Source organism: Pseudophryne corroboree, chromosome 2 (assembly GCF_028390025.1).
Source record: "Pseudophryne corroboree isolate aPseCor3 chromosome 2, aPseCor3.hap2, whole genome shotgun sequence".
Taxonomy (NCBI): Eukaryota; Metazoa; Chordata; class Amphibia; order Anura; family Myobatrachidae; genus Pseudophryne; species Pseudophryne corroboree.
In genome coordinates, this window is record NC_086445.1 from 250,779,351 (window position 1) to 250,797,787 (window position 18,437).

The 18,437-nt window shown below is 47.7% G+C and overlaps 1 protein-coding gene across 1 annotated transcript in view; it reads right to left on the minus strand.

Moving 5' to 3' along the window:
• The window catches only part of CNPY2 (canopy FGF signaling regulator 2), a 134,911-nt gene that overhangs the window by 72,338 nt on the left and 44,136 nt on the right, over positions 1-18,437 (minus strand). The window contains exon 2 of the mRNA XM_063952659.1: positions 7,610-7,735. Within this exon, the coding sequence (XP_063808729.1) occupies positions 7,610-7,709 (100 nt within the window). The 5' untranslated portion in view covers positions 7,710-7,735. The remainder of the gene's footprint in view (positions 1-7,609; positions 7,736-18,437) is intronic.

Consider the following 18,437-nt stretch of genomic DNA (forward strand, 5'->3'; position numbering starts at 1 on the left):
TCCTCCTCATACATGTCGACACAACGTACCGACACACAGCACACACACAGGGAATGCTCTGATAGAGGACAGGACCCCACTAGCCCTTTGGGGAGACAGAGGGAGAGTTTGCCAGCACACACCAGAGCGCTATATATATACAGGGATAACCTTATATATGTGTTTTTCCCTAATCTAGCTGCTGTATATATTTATATGCCAATTTAGTGCTCCCCCTCTCTTGTTTTACCCTGTTTCTGTAGTGCAGGACTGCAGGGGAGAGTCAGGGAGCCTTCCTCCAACGGAGCTGTGAGGAAAAAATGGCGCCAGTGTGCTGAGGAGATAGGCTCCGCCCCTTTTTCGGCGGCCTTTCTCCCGCTTTTTTATGTAAAAATAGGTAGGGGTTAAATACATCCATATAGCCCAGGAGCTATATGTGATGTATTTTTTGCCAAAAAAGGTGTTTTTATTGCGTCTCAGGGCGCCCCCCTCCAGCGCCCTGCACCCTCAGTGACCGGAGTGTGAAGTGTGCTGAGAGCAATGGCGCACAGCTGCGGTGCTGTGCGCTACCTTAGTGAAGACAGGACGTCTTCTGCCGCCGATTTTCCGGACCTCTTCAGTCTTCTGGCTCTGTAAGGGGGACGGCGGCGCGGCTCCGGGACCCATCCATGGCTGGGCCTGTGATCGTCCCTCTGGAGCTAATGTCCAGTAGCCTAAGAAGCCCAATCCACTCTGCACGCAGGTGAGTTCGCTTCTTCTCCCCTTAGTCCCTCGATGCAGTGAGCCTGTTGCCAGCAGGTCTCACTGAAAATAAAAAATAAGATTTTACTTACCGATAAATCTATTTCTCATAGTCCGTAGTGGATGCTGGGACTCCGTCAGGACCATGGGGATTATCGGCTCCGCAGGAGACAGGGCACAAAAATAAAAGCTTTAGGACTAGGTGGTGTGCACTGGCTCCTCCCCCTATGACCTTCCTCCAAGCCTCAGTTAGGATACTGTGCCCGGACGAGCGTACACAATAAGGAAGGATTTTGAATCCCGGGTAAGACTCATACCAGCCACACCAATCACACCGTACAACTTGTGATCTGAACCCAGTTAACAGTATGACAAACGTAGGAGCCTCTGAACAGACGGCTCACAACAATAACAACCCGATTTTTTTGAAACAATAACTATGTACAAGTATTGCAGACAATCCGCACTAGGGATGGGCGCCCAGCATCCACTACGGACTACGAGAAATAGATTTATCGGTAAGTAAAATCTTATTTTCTCTGACGTCCTAGTGGATGCTGGGACTCCGTCAGGACCATGGGGATTATACCAAAGCTCCCAAACGGGCGGGAGAGTGCGGATGACTCTGCAGCACCGAATGAGAGAACTCCAGGTCCTCTTTAGCCAGGGTATCAAATTTGTAGAATTTTACAAACGTGTTCTCCCCCGACCACGTAGCTGCTCGGCAGAGTTGTAATGCCGAGACCCCTCGGGCAGCCGCCCAAGATGAGCCCACCTTCCTTGTGGAATGGGCCTTGATAGATTTAGGCTGTGGCAGGCCTGCCACAGAATGTGCAAGTTGAATTGTGCTACAAATCCAACGAGCAATCGTCTGCTTAGAAGCAGGAGCACCCAGCTTGTTGGGTGCATACAGTATAAACAGCGAGTCAGATTTTCTGACTCCAGCCGTCCTTGAAATATATATTTTCAATGCCCTGACAACGTCCAGCAACTTGGAATCCTCCAAATCGCTAGTAGCCGCAGGCACCACAATAGGCTGGTTCAGGTGAAACGCTGAAACCACCTTAGGCAGAAACTGAGGATGCGTCCGCAGTTCTGCCCTGTCCGAATGGAAAATCAGATATGGGCTTTTATACGATAAAGCCGCCAATTCTGACACTCTCCTGGCTGAAGCCAGGGCCAGTAGCATGGTTACTTTCCATGTAAGATATTTCAAATCCACCGATTTGAGTGGCTCAAACCAATGGGATTTGAGAAAATCCAAAACTACATTAAGATCCCACGGAGCCACTGGGGGCACAACCGGGGGCTGTATATGTAGTACTCCTTTTACAAAAGTCTGGACTTCAGGAACTGAAGCCAATTCTTTCTGGAAGAAAATCGACAGGGCCGAAATTTGAACCTTAATGGACCCTAATTTGAGGCCCATAGACAATCCTGTTTGCAGGAAATGTAGGAATCGACCCAGTTGAAATTCCTCCGTCGGGGCCTTCCTGGCCTCACACCACGCAACATATTTTCTCCAAATGCGGTGATAATGTTGTGCAGTCACCTCCTTCCTGGCTTTTACCAGGGTAGGGATGACCTCTTCCGGAATGCCTTTTTCCCTTAGAATTCGGCGTTCAACCGCCATGCCGTCAAACGCAGCCGCGGTAAGTCTTGGAATAGACACGGTCCCTGCTGAAGCAGGTCCCGTCTTAGAGGTAGAGGCCACGGATCTTCCGTGAGCATCTCCTGAAGTTCCGGGTACCAAGTTCTTCTTGGCCAATCCGGAGCCACGAGTATCGTTCTTACTCCCCTTTGCCGTATAATTCTCAGTACTTTTGGTATGAGAGGCAGAGGAGGAAACACATACACCGACTGGAACACCCACGGTGTTACCAGAGCGTCCACAGCTATTGCCTGAGGGTCTCTTGACCTGGCGCAATACCTGTCCAGTTTTTTGTTGAGGCGGGACGCCATCATATCCACCTTTGGTTTTTCCCAACGGTTCACAATCATGTGGAAGACTTCTGGATGAAGTCCCCACTCTCCCGGGTGTAGATCGTGTCTGCTGAGGAAGTCCGCTTCCCAGTTGTCCACTCCCGGAATGAACACTGCTGACAGTGCTATCACATGATCTTCCGCCCAGCGAAGAATCCTTGCAGCTTCTGCCATTGCCCTCCTGCTTCTTGTGCCGCCCTGTCTGTTTACGTGGGCGACTGCCGTGATGTTGTCCGACTGGATCAACACCGGCTGACCCTGAAGCAGGGGTTTTGCCAGGCTTAGAGCATTGTAAATCGCTCTTAGCTCCAGTATATTTATGTGAAGAGACATCTCCAGGCTTGACCACACTCCCTGGAAGTTTCTTCCCTGTGTGACCGCTCCCCAGCCTCTCAGACTGGCATCCGTGGTCACCAGGACCCAGTCCTGTATGCCGAATCTGCGGCCCTCTAACAGATGAGCACTCTGCAACCACCACAGAAGAGACACCCTTGTCCGTGGAGACAAAGTTATCCGCTGATGCATCTGCAGATGCGATCCGGACCATTTGTCCAGCAGATCCCACTGAAAAGTTTGTGCGTGGAATCTGCCGAATGGAATCGCTTCGTAAGAAGCCACCATTTTTCCCAGGACTCTTGTGCATTGATGCACAGACACTTTTCCTGGTTTTAGGAGGTTCCTGACAAGTTCGGATAACTCCCTGGCTTTCTCCTCCGGAAGAAACACCTTTTTCTGAACCGTGTCCAGAATCATTCCCAGGAACAGCAGACGTGTCGTCTGGGTCAATTGAGATTTTGGAAAATTCAGAATCCACCCGTGCTGTTGCAGCACTACTTGGGTTAGTGCTACTACGTCCCCCAGCTGTTCTCTGGACCTTGCCCTTATCAGGAGATCGTCCAAGTAAGGGATAATTAATACGCCTTTTCTTCGCAGAAGAAACATCATTTCGGCCATTACCTTGGTAAAGACTCGAGGTGCCGTGGACAATCCAAACGGCAGCGTCTGAAACTGATAATGACAGTTTTGCACCACGAACCTGAGGTACCCTTGATGTGAAGGGCAAATTGGGACATGCAGGTAAGCATCCTTGATGTCCAGGGACACCATAAAGTCCCCTTCTTCCAGATTCGCTATCACTGCTCTGAGTGACTCCATCTTGAACTTGAATTTTTGTATGTACAGGTTCAAAGATTTCAGATTTAGAATAGGTCTTACCAAGCCGTCCGGCTTCGGTACCACAAATAGTGTGGAATAATACCCCTTTCCCTGTTGTAGGAGGGGTACCTTGACTATCACCTGCTGAGAATACAGCTTGTGAATGGCTTCCAATACCGTCGCCCTGTCTGAGGGAGACGTTGGCAGAGCAGACTTTAGGAACCGGCGAGGGGGAGACTTCTCGAATTCCAACCTGTAACCCTGAGATACTACCTGCAGGATCCAGGGGTCCACCTGTGAGTGAGCCCACTGTGCGCTGAAATTCTTGAGTCGACCCCCCACGGCCCCTGAGTCCGCTTGTAAAGCCCCAACGTCATGCTGAGGGCTTTGCAGAAGCCGGGGAGGTCTTCTGCTCCTGGGAGGGAGCTGCTTGGTGCACTCTCTTACCCTTTCCTTTGCCTCGGGGCAGATATGACTGTCCTTTTGCCCGCTTGTTCTTATAGGAACGAAAGGACTGCGGCTGAAAAGACGGTATCTTTTTCTGTTGGGAGGGGACCTGAGGTAAAAAGGTGGATTTCCCGGCTGTTGCCGTGGCCACCAAATCCGATAGACCGACCCCAAATAATTCCTCCCCTTTATACGGCAATACTTCCATATGCCGTTTGGAATCCGCATCACCTGACCACTGTCGCGTCCATAAACTTCTTCTGGCAGATATGGACATCGCACTTACTCTCGATGCCAGAGTGCAAATATCCCTCTGAGCATCTCGCATATAAAGAAAAGCATCCTTTAATTGCTCTATAGTCAATAAAATACTGTCCCTATCCAGGGTATCAATATTTTCAGTCAGGGAATCCGACCAAACCACCCCAGCACTGCACATCCATGCAGAGGCGATGGCTGGTCGCAGTATAACACCAGTATGAGTGTATATACTTTTCAGGGTAGTTTCCAGCCTCCTATCAGCTGGATCCTTGAGGGCGGCCGTTTCAGGAGACGGTAACGCCACTTGTTTTGATAAGCGTGTGAGTGCCTTATCCACCCTAGGGGGTGTTTCCCAGCGCGCCCTAACCTCTGGCGGGAAAGGATATAATGCCAATAACTTCTTTGAAATTAGCAGTTTTCTATCGGGGTTAACCCACGCTTCATCACACACTTCATTCAATTCCTCTGATTCAGGAGAAACTACAGGAAGTTTTTTCAGACCCCACATAATACCCCTTTTTGTGGTACTTGCAGTATCAGAGATATGCAAAGCCTCCTTCATTGCCGTGATCATATAACGTGTGGCCCTACTGGAAAATACGTTTGTTTCTTCACCGTCGACACTAGATTCGGTGTCCGTGTCTGGGTCTGTGTCGACCGACTGAGGTAAAGGGCGTTTTACAGCCCCTGACGGTGTCTGAGACGCCTGGACAGGTACTAACTGGTTTGCCGGCCGTCTCATGTCGTCAACTGATTTTTGTAACGTGCTGACATTATCACGTAATTCCATAAACAAAGCCATCCATTCCGGTGTCGACTCCCTAGGGGGTGACATCACCATTACCGGCAATTGCTCCGCCTCCACACCAACATCGTCCTCATACATGTCGACACACACGTACCGACACACAGCAGACACACAGGGAATGCTCTTATCGAAGACAGGACCCCACTAGCCCTTTGGGGAGACAGAGGGAGAGTTTGCCAGCACACACCCAAGCGCTATAAATATATAGGAACAACCCTACAGAAGTGTTGTTTCCTTTATAGCAGCTTAATATATCAATATCGCCAAAAAAGTGCCCCCCCTCTGTTTTTTTACCCTGTTTCTGTAGTGCAGTGCAGGGGAGAGTCCTGGGAGCCTTCCTCGCAGCGGAGCTGTGCAGGAAAATGGCGCTGTGTGCTGAGGAGATAGGCCCCGCCCCCTATTTCGGCGGGCTCTTCTCCCGGTGTTTGTGAGACCTGGCAGGGGTTAAATACATCCATATAGCCCCAGGGGCTATATGTGATGTATTTTTAGCCAGAACAAGGTATTATCATTGCTGCCCAGGGCGCCCCCCCCCAGCGCCCTGCACCCTCAGTGACCGCTGGTGTGAAGTGTGCTGACAACAATGGCGCACAGCTGCAGTGCTGTGCGCTACCTCATGAAGACTGAAAAGTCTTCTGCCGCCGGTTTCTGGACCTCTTCACTTTTCGGCATCTGCAAGGGGGTCGGCGGCGCGGCTCCGGGACCGGACTCCATGGCTGGGCCTGTGTTCGATCCCTCTGGAGCTAATGGTGTCCAGTAGCCTAAGAAGCCAATCCATCCTGCACGCAGGTGAGTTCACTTCTTCTCCCCTAAGTCCCTCGTTGCAGTGAGCCTGTTGCCAGCAGGACTCACTGAAAATAAAAAACCTAATAACTTTTTCTAAGCAGCTCTTTAGGAGAGCCACCTAGATTGCACCCTGCTCGGACGGGCACAAAAACCTAACTGAGGCTTGGAGGAGGGTCATAGGGGGAGGAGCCAGTGCACACCACCTAGTCCTAAAGCTTTTATTTTTGTGCCCTGTCTCCTGCGGAGCCGATAATCCCCATGGTCCTGACGGAGTCCCAGCATCCACTAGGACGTCAGAGAAAACCTATTTAAACTTTTACTCTAAGCAGCTCAGGAGAGCCACCTAGATTGCACCCTTCTCGTTCGGGCACAAAATCTTAACTGAGGCTTGGAGGAGGGTCATAGGGGGAGGAGCCAGTGCACACCAGGTAGTACTAAAGCTTTTTACTTTTGTGCCCAGTCTCCTGCGGAGCCGCTATTCCCCATGGTCCTTTCGGAGTCCCCAGCATCCACTAGGACGTTAGAGAAATATATTTTCCCCGTCTTGGCGTTTATTTCCTCTGCATATTTTTCGTCTCCTCCCACAATCCAAAAACAAAATGATAGGTTAATTAGCTTCTGAAAGAATAAGAACCTTAGTGTGCGTATTCATCCATGTGGGAACACAGATTGTAAGTTCCATTGGGGAAGGGACTGACGTGAATGACTAGTCTCTGTAAATGACTGCATAATATGTGTGCACTATACAGGTAACTGTAAATTAAGAAATATTTTCAATTTTGGTCTCAAAATAATTCTTTGCTGTGTTTTTGATAAGCTTAAGAATATCCATGCACAGTTGATTTAATTAGTACCTCAGTCAATTTGATTTAACCATCTGGACTCAAGCATGGAAAACTATACTATAAGACATTCCATTATTTTTAAGGAACACTATATATTTAAAGGTTAATGTGATCCGAAGGATCCGGTCTGAAGAGCGACACTTGCTAGGTCGACAATGTTTAGGTCGACCACTATAGGTCGACAGGGTTGTAAGGTCAACAGGGTTTCTAGGTCGACATGTGCTAGGTCGACAGATCAAAAGGTCGACATGAGTTTTTCACATTCTTTTTTTGAACTTTTTCATACTTAACGATCCACGTGGACTACGATTGGAACGGTAATCTGTGCCGAGCAAAGCGTTAGCGGAGCGAGGCACCTTGCACGATGCGAGGGGAGACGGTGCACTAATTGGGGTTCCTGGTCACTCTACGACTAAAACGACACAAACCCCCCACAAAAAACCTCATGTCAACCTTTTGACCTAGCACATGTCGACCTAGAAACCCTGTCGACCTAGTGACTGTCAACCTATAGTAGTCGACCTAAACACTGTCGACCTAGATACTGTTGATTTGATGATCCACACTCGTGATCCGAACATTGTTGTCACCAGTCATCTCTTACCTCCACAATGCACGTCCTGCCCTCTTCTGGCCAGAGCACAACTGAAAAAAGGCACCAAAACAATAGGAAGAAGAAGCCAGTGGTATCTTGGAGACCACATTATTATGTAGGGTCACCCCCACAAACCTGTAGATTAATAAAATACATATACAATAAATTAATTACATTCATGGTTATGGACATAACATAGCTAGAATTCTAAAGTCAATTTTAAAATCTAATCAAATAGTCGACACATGAAAATGTTGACATGGATTTTTGAACTGTTTTTGGTGTAATTTTTTCTGTAAAACATGACCAGGAACCACAAATAGTGTACCACGTCCCCTTGTGGGCAAGGTGCCTCGCTCAGTTACCGCTACGCTCGGCATAGGTTACTATTTCCAATCGTAGTCCACGTGGATGGTAAAGTATGAAAAGTTAAAAATCTAGTTTTTTTAAAAAAAAGCCATGTCGACCTTTTCATGTGTCGCATATCCTGTGTTGACCATTTTCATGTGTCGACCATTTGTCAATGTCAATGTCGACTAATAGTGGTCGACCAGCCAAACAGATAGAGTAGTGTGCCCAGGGTACGAGGCTGAAGTTAGCTTCTTATTCGGCCAGCTTCTTATTCACTTCTTATTCGAACTCCAGCTTCTTATTCAGATCATTCAGTTTTGCAAGGGTTAATGAGTCTTGGGTAGCAAATTTGACACCTGAAATCATCAGAGTAGGTTCCCTTACATATGACCCACTTGTATTTTGCCTGATCCAATGCTGTTTTGGGCATGAAATACACTGGCAAAGTGGGCACACACACCATATTTTGCCATTATGAATAAGTAGCTGTAGTTTTGCAAGGGTTAACCAGTCTTGGGCCACAAATTTGACACCTGAAATCAACACAGGGTGGTCACTTACATATGACCCACTTGTATTTTGCCTGGCCCAATGCTGTTTTGGGCATGAAATACACTGGCAAAGTGGGCATAAACACCATTTTATAAATTGCCATTTTGAATAAGTAGCTGCAGTTTTGCAAGAGTTAACTAGTCTTGGGCCACAAATTTGACACCTGAAATCAACACAGGGTGGTCACTTACATATGACCCACTTGTACTTTGCTTGGCCCAACACTGTTTTGGGCATGAAATACACTGGCAAAGTGGGCACACACACCATAATTTAACATTTTGAAAAAGTAGCTGTAGTTTTGCAAGGGTTAACCAATCTTGGTCCACAAATTTGACACATGAAATCAACAGAATGTGGTCACTTACATATGACCCAGTTGTATTTTGCTTGGCCCAACGCTGTTTTGGGCATGAAATACACTGGCAAAGTGGGCACACACACCATATTTTACCATTTTGAATAAGTAGCTAAAGCTTTGCAAGGGTTAACTAGTCTTGGGCCACAAATTTGACCCCCCAAAAAACAACAGAGGGTGGTCACTTGCATGTGACCCACTTGTATTTTGCCTGGCCCAACACTGTTTTGGGCATGAAATACACTGGCAAAGTGGGCACACACACCATATTTTACCATTTTGAATAAGTAGCTGTAGTTTTGCAAGGGTTAACCAGTCTTGGGCAACAAATTTGACACCTGAAATCAACAGAATGTGGTCACTTACATATGACCCAGTTGTATTTTGCTTGGCCCAACGCTGTTTTGGGCATGAAATACACTGGCAAAGTGGGCACACACACCATTTTATAAATTGCCATTTTGAATAAGTAGTTGTAGTTTTGCAAGGGTTAACCAGTCTTGGGCCACAAATTTGACACCTGAAATAAACACAGAGTGGTCACTTACATATGACCCACTTGTATTTTGCTTGGCCCAATGCTGTTTTGGGCATGAAATACACTGGCAAAGTGGGCACAAACACTATTTTATAAATTGCCATTTTGAATAAGTAGCTGTAGTTTTGCAAGGGTTAACTAGTCTTGGGCCACAAATTTGACACCCGAAAACAACAGAGGGTGGTCACTTGCATGTGACCCAGTTGTATTTTGCTTGGCCCAACGCTGTTTTGGGCATGAAATACACTGGCAAAGTGGGCACAAACACTATTTTATAAATTGCCATTTTGAATAAGTAGCTGTAGTTTTGCAAGGGTTAACTAGTCTTGGGCCACAAATTTGACACCTGAAATCAACACAGGGTGGTCACTTACATATGACCCACTTGTACTTTGCTTGGCCCAACACTGTTTTGGGCATGAAATACACTGGCAAAGTGGGCACACACACCATAATTTAACATTTTGAAAAAGTAGCTGTAGTTTTGCAAGGGTTAACCAATCTTGGTCCACAAATTTGACACATGAAATCAACAGAATGTGGTCACTTACATATGACCCAGTTGTATTTTGCTTGGCCCAACGCTGTTTTGGGCATGAAATACACTGGCAAAGTGGGCACACACACCATATTTTACCATTTTGAATAAGTAGCTGTAGCTTTGCAAGGGTTAACTAGTCTTGGGCCACAAATTTGACCCCCCAAAAAACAACAGAGGGTGGTCACTTGCATGTGACCCACTTGTATTTTGCCTGGCCCAACACTGTTTTGGGCATGAAATACACTGGCAAAGTGGGCACACACACCATTTTATAAATTGCCATTTTGAATAAGTAGTTGTAGTTTTGCAAGGGTTAACCAGTCTTGGGCCACAAATTTGACACCTGAGACTGGAGGAGGCTGCACAGGAGAGAGCTCTTAGGCCCTGGTCCTTTTCTGAAGCCTGCAGTGTTTAACCTGGGAGCCTCCCAGGGGAGGATGGATCCTCCTGGGGAGGACGATGATGGCGAGTCCCGGGCTGCTGGGCCCGAAGGAGGCCCCGGGATTTCTGGCCTGCATACAGCCATGGAAGTTCCAGCATTGGGAGATTCGGTCAGTGTGGCAGCCCCAGTGATTGTGGACCCTGTGAAGAAACAGGATCCCCAACTGGTGACCCCCAAACCACGGGACTCTGGCTCTCCAGGTGAGGAAAACCGGGGGGGTGATATGGCGAAGGTACCTGCCTGTGGTGAAGCGGGGGATGCTGTGGTCTTTGATAGCAGCTCAGAATCCTCTATGGATGAATATGTGAATATGAGCCTGGAAGAGTTAAAAACTGAGCAGTCTCGTTTAACCTCTCGTCTTTCCCTCAAGAGAAGGAAACGAAATACTTGTAGCAGTCGTGAGAGAGCTCTCCTAAAGGATGAGATTTGGGAGCTAAATACTAGCCTGGCTGCAGTAAAGGAAAGAATTAAAGTGTTATGTGATCTGGCACTTTCTCAGGAGAAAGAATTGTTGATAAAGTCCTTACCTGAGCAGGATTGTGGGGGCAGTAGCAGCTCGGTCCCAGCAGTTTCTGTATCTGCATCAGCATTGTGTAGTCAGGTACTGTCTCAGGGGAAACAGGAGTTGCTGGAATCTCTGCCTGAACAGGATGGCGGTGGCGGCCTGGTCCTGGCAAGTTCAGTAGCAGCATCAGAGCCTCCAGTGGAGTGTATGGAGGTGGGAGTCCAGCCTATGGAGAAGGAAGTGGCTGTTAGGAGCTGTGATGGAAGTGATGTTTCTAAGATCGTGCATGATGCTGCAGATATCGTGGAAAGACCAATGATGGCAGTATCTGGTGGCTTCCAAATGGGGGAGGCGTCTCTCCTGGAGGGAGTGCTGGGTGGTGACGGTGCAGGGGGCGTGGCGGTTGCTGGGGTAATGGCAGATGCTGGCACTCTTGTGACTGTCGCTGCTCCCTGTGGACTTGTCCCCGAAACGCTCGCCTCTAAAGTTGCAAGTGTGGGTGCGGCGCGGGCCGTGGTTGATGCTGAGGCTGGCCATCCCTGTAAGCCTGCGGTGGCTGGCTCTGGCTTAGTCACCGTGGTGGCTGAGGGAGGCGGGGCCAAAGACGCATCAGGTATGACATCGCAGGTGACATCATTATCCACATCGATGGGTGTTTCAAAGTATGAAGCCATGCCGAAAGAGGGGCAGAGATTGGCTCAAGGACTGCCAGCTGTAGATAAGAGCAAATTAACCCCTGAAGAATTTATGTTAGTAGAAACTGTATATGGTAACATGGATATGCCGGTGAGGGCTCTAACAGCTGTGAATTTGTTTCAGGCGAACCAGGTCAGGATGACTGGTGGGGTGGGGAATGTGGGAATAGGGGCTTGTAGTGGTCTGGCACCTGAAGGGCTCCCTGTAACTCCCTCTGAGGTTAGGCCGGGTGCTGGTTCATATGCCAATTCTTTGGCGGCTCCTGGTCGGCCGAGTGCTGGTCCTCAGTTCGGGGTGAGTGGGGGTCAGCCCATAAAAAGAAGAAATGTGGTGCAATTCAAATGGGTAGGGGATGGGGAGGCTCCTTCGAAGTCGGAGTTCTTAGGTATGATCTTCTCACTGGGGTTTGAGGCTGCAGATCTTTTTGCATGCATTCACCCAGTGAGAACTCCAGATTTCGACCTGAGCTTCCTCTCCCTGAATGGCCTGCAGGCCTTTGGCTCCCGTTGGGAGAAAAACAAGATGAAGGAACCATATTGTTTTTTCAAATCCCATACCATCACAAGGCAGGACAGGGTTAAGATCACTGTGTTGGTGCGTAACGAATCACTGCCCCCTGCTGATATTATATATTGGTTGTCTAGGTCTTGTACAGTACTCTCTCCTTTGGTAAAGTTTGATCATACAAGGGGGGTCTGGGGTGGTGCCTATTCGGCCTTTGTGAGGTTACACCAGGTAGGGGCTGAGACTAGACACATACCTTCCACCGCTTACATTGGCCGTGATCGACTCCAGTGTTTTTACCCTGGGCAACCCAGAACCTGTCATAAGTGTGGTGACTTCCGTCACCTCAGTAGTGATTGTGGGGTGATTAAATGTGCTTTGTGTGGCCAGTTGGGGCATGGGTCCCGGGAATGCAGCAAGGTTAGGTGTAATCTTTGCGGTACAGTTGGTCATCCCTACAGTCGATGCCCTAAGGCTTCGCATAATTATAGTGCAGGGGTGGAAGAAGTGGTGCCGGAGGTTGGTCCTGGTCGAGAAAGTAGTGTACCGGTTACTGTGCAGCATCAGGACATCTCGAAGAGAATAGAAGATGGTGGGAAAGAGAAGGTTCAGCCTGAAAAGGGGGAGGCATCCTTTCAGATCGTCAATAAAGGGAGGAGGAGGAAGCCTAAAAAAAAGGAGGCAGATTTTATTTGCTCAAATAGGTTTGATGTCCTGTCTTCTTCTGATGATGAAGAAGAGGGGGAGGTGGTCATGGTTGGGGGCAAAGAATTAGTTTTTGTCCCAAATGTCTCAAAAAATAGAAAGCCAAAGCAGGCCTCTAATCTGTCAGTTGCTGGGAAGGAGGTTGTAGCTAAGGATAAACAGGGAAAAATGGGACAAGGTAAAGCCCAAAGCAAAACTAAGCACTTGGAAAGAAATGGTTCTCAGGGGGAGCTGGAGTGGGACCCTGTGGGGATTGAGTTGAGCCAGGCTATGGGATCCCTGTTAGACGTGGTTGAAGTAGCTCAGTGTCCAGAAGGGGAAGTCCCTCATTCTTCAGATGAGGTGTTGGTGGTTGATGAAACTCCTGGGTCCCCTGGTGGGGGTGGTCCCGGAGGCGGCTCCTTTATTAGTACCCCAAAGGCTCCTGATCCGGATCCTCCCCCGGACGAGGTGGTAAAGGTGGAGGGGTGTGTTGTTGGGGAGGGGATTGGTAGGAAGGGGTCCGAGAGTCTACTTAGTGAGACTGTGGTCCCTGTTGCTGATAGTGTGAGTGAGGAGGAGGGGGAGGAGGAAGAGATCTCCCTGTCTGATGAGGATGCTATTCCTTTTGGGGTGGCATGTAAAAGAGTTGGATCCTCGGATGAGGACTCTAAAAGACAAGCAAAGAAAAAGTGAATGGGATCCTACTTCTATAATCCAAGAAACATGGATCCCCAACCTATGCGATGTGCCACCATTAATGTGGCTTCCGTGTTTTCCGAACGTGCTCGTTTCTTGGCCTTTGATTTTTTCAACACGGTTGATGTTGATTTTTTATTTTTGCAGGAGACTAGGATAGGTGACCTGGCCACACTTCATCGGGCCAAGGGTCAGTGGAGGCGTGGGCCTTCCTTCTGGTCTCTTGCGGCCGAGCCGTACGGTGGGTTGGCAGTGCTTTTTACTGATATGGTAAACGTGCACAGGATTATAGAATTACAGGTAGGTAGGTGCATGGTTTTGGATGTCAACCTGAGAGGACATGACCTGAGATTAATAAACATCTATGGGCCCCAAACAGCTTGGGACAGGAAATGTCTTTTCAGGGAGATAAAACCGTTTCTCTTTACGGCCCGGCAGATCATCTTTGGTGGTGATTTTAACACCGTTATTAGGCCAAAAGATAGGGGAGTCACAAAGATGACCCTGGGCTATGATTCCAATTTTTTAGTTAGCATGATTAGAGAGGCTGGTCTGATCGATGTGCATGTTCGCCATTTCCCAGACCTCACTGGTTTCACCTATCATTGTGGTAGCCGTAGTTCTAGGATAGATAGGTTTTTTGTTAAGGAGTCCTCGAAAACTTTGCCTCCTGAGACAAAGCCAGTAGAGTTCTCCGACCACGTTTTTCTGTGTGTTGCTTTGAACGTCTCAGAAACCCCTCAGAAAGGGCGGGGCCTTTGGCGTTTGAATTCTGGGCTCCTGAAGGAGGAGGGAGTTAGACAGTCCTTTAGAGACTTTTTTCAACTGCAGGAAACACTTCTGGAGGCTGGTTGGAGTAGATCTGAGTGGTGGGAGGAGTGTAAAAAGAGGACTCAAAGGTTTTTTTCAAAGCCTGGTAGCCAGGAGAAACTTGACAAAAAGATGTATCTACCAGAGCCTGAGAAAGGAACTAGATTTCTTGATCTCTGGGCGTGGGGATTGTGGGGAAATCTCCCGGGTGAAGGCTCAGATGAGAGAATATCAGTATGATCGTCTGGCTTCTTTGATTTTGGAGAGGGATTATGGAAAATACCACTCGCCTGATCCCTACCAGAGTTGCAGAAAATCAGTTGATTTGAGGGAGGTCCAGGGCCTGTTTGATGACCAGGGTACTCTTCATGGAGACAGGGAGGGTATTTTGGGAGTCATCAGGTCTTATTACTCTGACCTTTTGTCTGAGCAGCCGCTCATTAGAGAGAGGATGGATCGGTTCCTGGGGGAGACACCTGGGCTTGAGCAGCTTGATCCTTCTTTTGACTCTTTGGGGAATGATGTGACAGTGGAGGAGGTCAAGAAGGCTATAGACGGTTTGTCTATAAAAAAATCTCCAGGCCCAGATGGGTTAACATCTGAATTTTTTAAAGTTTTCTCAGACATCTTGGCTCCTCATCTTGTAGAGGTATTTAATGAAAGCCTGGGTGAGGGAGTGCTCCCTCCCTCTATGAGATCCTCTGCTCTCATATTATTGTCTAAAGGTAAGGACCCAGCCCGTATTGAGAATTGGCGCCCCATCGCTCTTCTCAATACGGACAGAAAGATTCTGGCAAAGGTACTCTTTAATCGGCTGATGGAAGTTTCCGGGCTGTTACTTTCCCCGTCTCAGCATTGCACTGTAAAGGGTCGAAGCACCTTTAGTGCTGTCCTTGGCATCCGGGAGGCCGTGGAGCAATGTCGTGCTGAAAAATGGGGTAAGTATTTGCTGGCATTGGACCAGTCCAAGGCTTTTGACCGGGTTAATCATCAGTACCTGTGGGCTGTGCTGGAAAGGTATGGTCTTCCAGCGAGGGTGGTAGATTGGCTACGTGTCATTTACAAACAGGCTGAGAGCTTCCCGCTTGTCAATGGTTGGGTTGGGCCCGCGTTTTCGGTTGACTCGGGTGTCCGTCAGGGGTGTCCCCTGAGCCCCCTTCTGTACGTATTCGCAATTGACCCCTTTGTGCGGAGGATTGAGTGCGGTACTGTTGCAGGGGTGCAGCTGGGCCCTGGGCTACCACTGAGGGTGGCGGCCTACGCGGATGACGTTACTGTGGTCGTGTCGTCTGTGGCAGAGGCGCGTGACATGGAACGTCTTATCTGCGAGTATTCTGAGGCTTCGTGCTCCAGAATCAATCAGGACAAGTGTGAAGCTTTCTGGATGGGGGAGGAAGGTGACGAGTTTGCCCTTCCGGATAGTCTCCCCCGCGCCAGTCCAGAGATAAAAGTTCTAGGTATTAAATTTGGCCGTGGTGATTATGCCACTCAAAATTGGGATAAGAGGCTGGAAGATGCTACTAGAAAGGTGCGGTCCTGGAGAGGGTGGCAGCTCTCTTTCAGGGAAAGGGTTGATTTGTGCAAAACCTACTTGGTTCCGCTTTTCTTGTATGTCAGTTATGTGTGCTTTTTGCCACAATCTTTGTGGACCAGGATGTATTCTTTATTCTTCCTGATGTTATGGGGGAATAGAATGAATCTGGTCAAGAGAGGGATTACCTACAGATCGAGGGAACAAGGGGGGCTGTGTATGGTCAACCCTGTAGTGTTTTTCGCTACAACTTTTTTAAAGCTAAATCTAGGGAGTTTGTTTTTAGAAACTCCCCCTCGATGGGTAGAAAGTTTTAGGGCCTGGGTGTCTCCCTTCCTCGGGTTATGGATGGATGGTGGCCGAGTAAAAACCCTTGGAGTCCGGCATGGCTACCTCCCGATCTACGTTATACTGTGCTTGAAGATGACAAGGCTTTGGGGGCTGGAGGTGGGTGAAGTCAAAAACTTCTCTAGAAGGGAGTTGGAGAGAAGAATTTTACAGACTCACTTCTATGCTCCGCTGTCGTTAAGGGACTGCCCGGGCAGTGTCTGCTCAGATGGGTTGTCTCTGATTAATTCTCAGAGAATCCCACTGAAGTTCAGAGATATTGCCTGGCTTTCCTTCCAAGGGAGACTTTATGTGCGGGGTAATCTCAAGTGTCGAAGTGCCGATGATCGTGGTTGCCCACGTGAGGAATGTCTAGGGGAGGAGGAGACAATGGACCACTTCCTCCTTGAGTGTCCCTTCAATATAAAGGTTTGTAAAGCGGTTTCAAGGGCCTTATGCATCCCGTGCCTTTCGGGTCATAGTTACCCTGAGTGGGTTTATGGGACGTTCAAAGGGTATAAAGGATATGATTTAACCACAATTTTTTTAGTTAGTTTAGCAGTTAGGTTTCACACATGGGGTGCACGGTGTCAGGTTTCCCTCAGAGCAAAGGTCCTCCCCTGTGAAGTGGTGGTGGGAAATATTCTACACGAGATTAGGGGGATGATGGATATGGACAGGAGGAGGTTGGATGCTGTCGAGTGGTCCAGGCTCTGGCGCCACTTGAAACCCCCTTGAGTGGGTAGCAGAAATCCTTTTCTTGTTCATCTTTTGGCTTTCTGTTCTTCACCACCCCGTAGATTTTCTTTTTCTAGTTCTTTTGTTGAGACGGTTTACATGTGGCTAAAAGGTTTCATTCATTTTTTCATTGCTTCTGGTTATGATGTGTATTGTTTGTATAGTAGGTTGGTTTTGTCTAGATGATATATGTTAAGCTGTACTGGCAGTATGTGCAGCCATACAAGCTTTGTTGATTTCTGTTTGGTTAGCTAGACAACAATTCAGTGTACACTGTGTGTCTTGTTTTATGAATTTTATCATATTTGTATAATATATGTTGCAATTTTCTTAATAAAAAGATACCCACTTGTATTTTGCTTGGCCCAACGCTGTTTTGGGCATGAAATACACTGGCAAAGTGGGCACAAACACTATTTTATAAATTGCCATTTTGAATAAGTAGCTGTAGTTTTGCAAGGGTTAACTAGTCTTGGGCCACAAATTTGACACCTGAAATCAACACAGGGTGGTCACTTACATATGACCCACTTGTACTTTGCTTGGCCCAACACTGTTTTGGGCATGAAATACACTGGCAAAGTGGGCACACACACCATAATTTAACATTTTGAAAAAGTAGCTGTAGTTTTGCAAGGGTTAACCAATCTTGGTCCACAAATTTGACACATGAAATCAACAGAATGTGGTCACTTACATATGACCCAGTTGTATTTTGCTTGGCCCAACGCTGTTTTGGGCATGAAATACACTGGCAAAGTGGGCACACACACCATATTTTACCATTTTGAATAAGTAGCTGTAGTTTTGCAAGGGTTAACCAGTCTTGGGCCACAAATTTGACAACTGAAAACAACAGAGGGTGGTCACTTGCATGTGACCCACTTATATTTTGCCTGACCCAACGCTGGTTTGGGCATGAAATACACTGGCAAAGTGGGCACAAACACCATTTTATAAATTGCCATTTTGAATAAGTAGCTGTAGTTTTGCAAGGGTTAACTAGTCTTGGGCCACAAATTTGACACCTGAAATCAACACAGGGTGGTCACTTACATATGACCCACTTGTACTTTGCTTGGCCCAACACTGTTTTGGGCATGAAATACACTGGCAAAGTGGGCACACACACCATAATTTAACATTTTGAATAAGTAGCTGTAGTTTTGCAAGGGTTAACCAATCTTGGTCCACAAATTTGACACATGAAATCAACAGAATGTGGTCACTTACATATGACCCACTTGTACTTTGCTTGGCCCAACGCTGTTTTGGGCATGAAATACACTGGCAAAGTGGGCACACACACCATATTTTACCATTTTGAATAAGTAGCTGTAGCTTTGCAAGGGTTAACTAGTCTTGGGCCACAAATTTGACCCCCCAAAAAACAACAGAGGGTGGTCACTTGCATGTGACCCACTTGTATTTTGCCTGGCCCAACACTGTTTTGGGCATGAAATACACTGGCAAAGTGGGCACACACACCATATTTTACCATTTTGAATAAGTAGCTGTAGTTTTGCAAGGGTTAACCAGTCTTGGGCCACAAATTTAACAC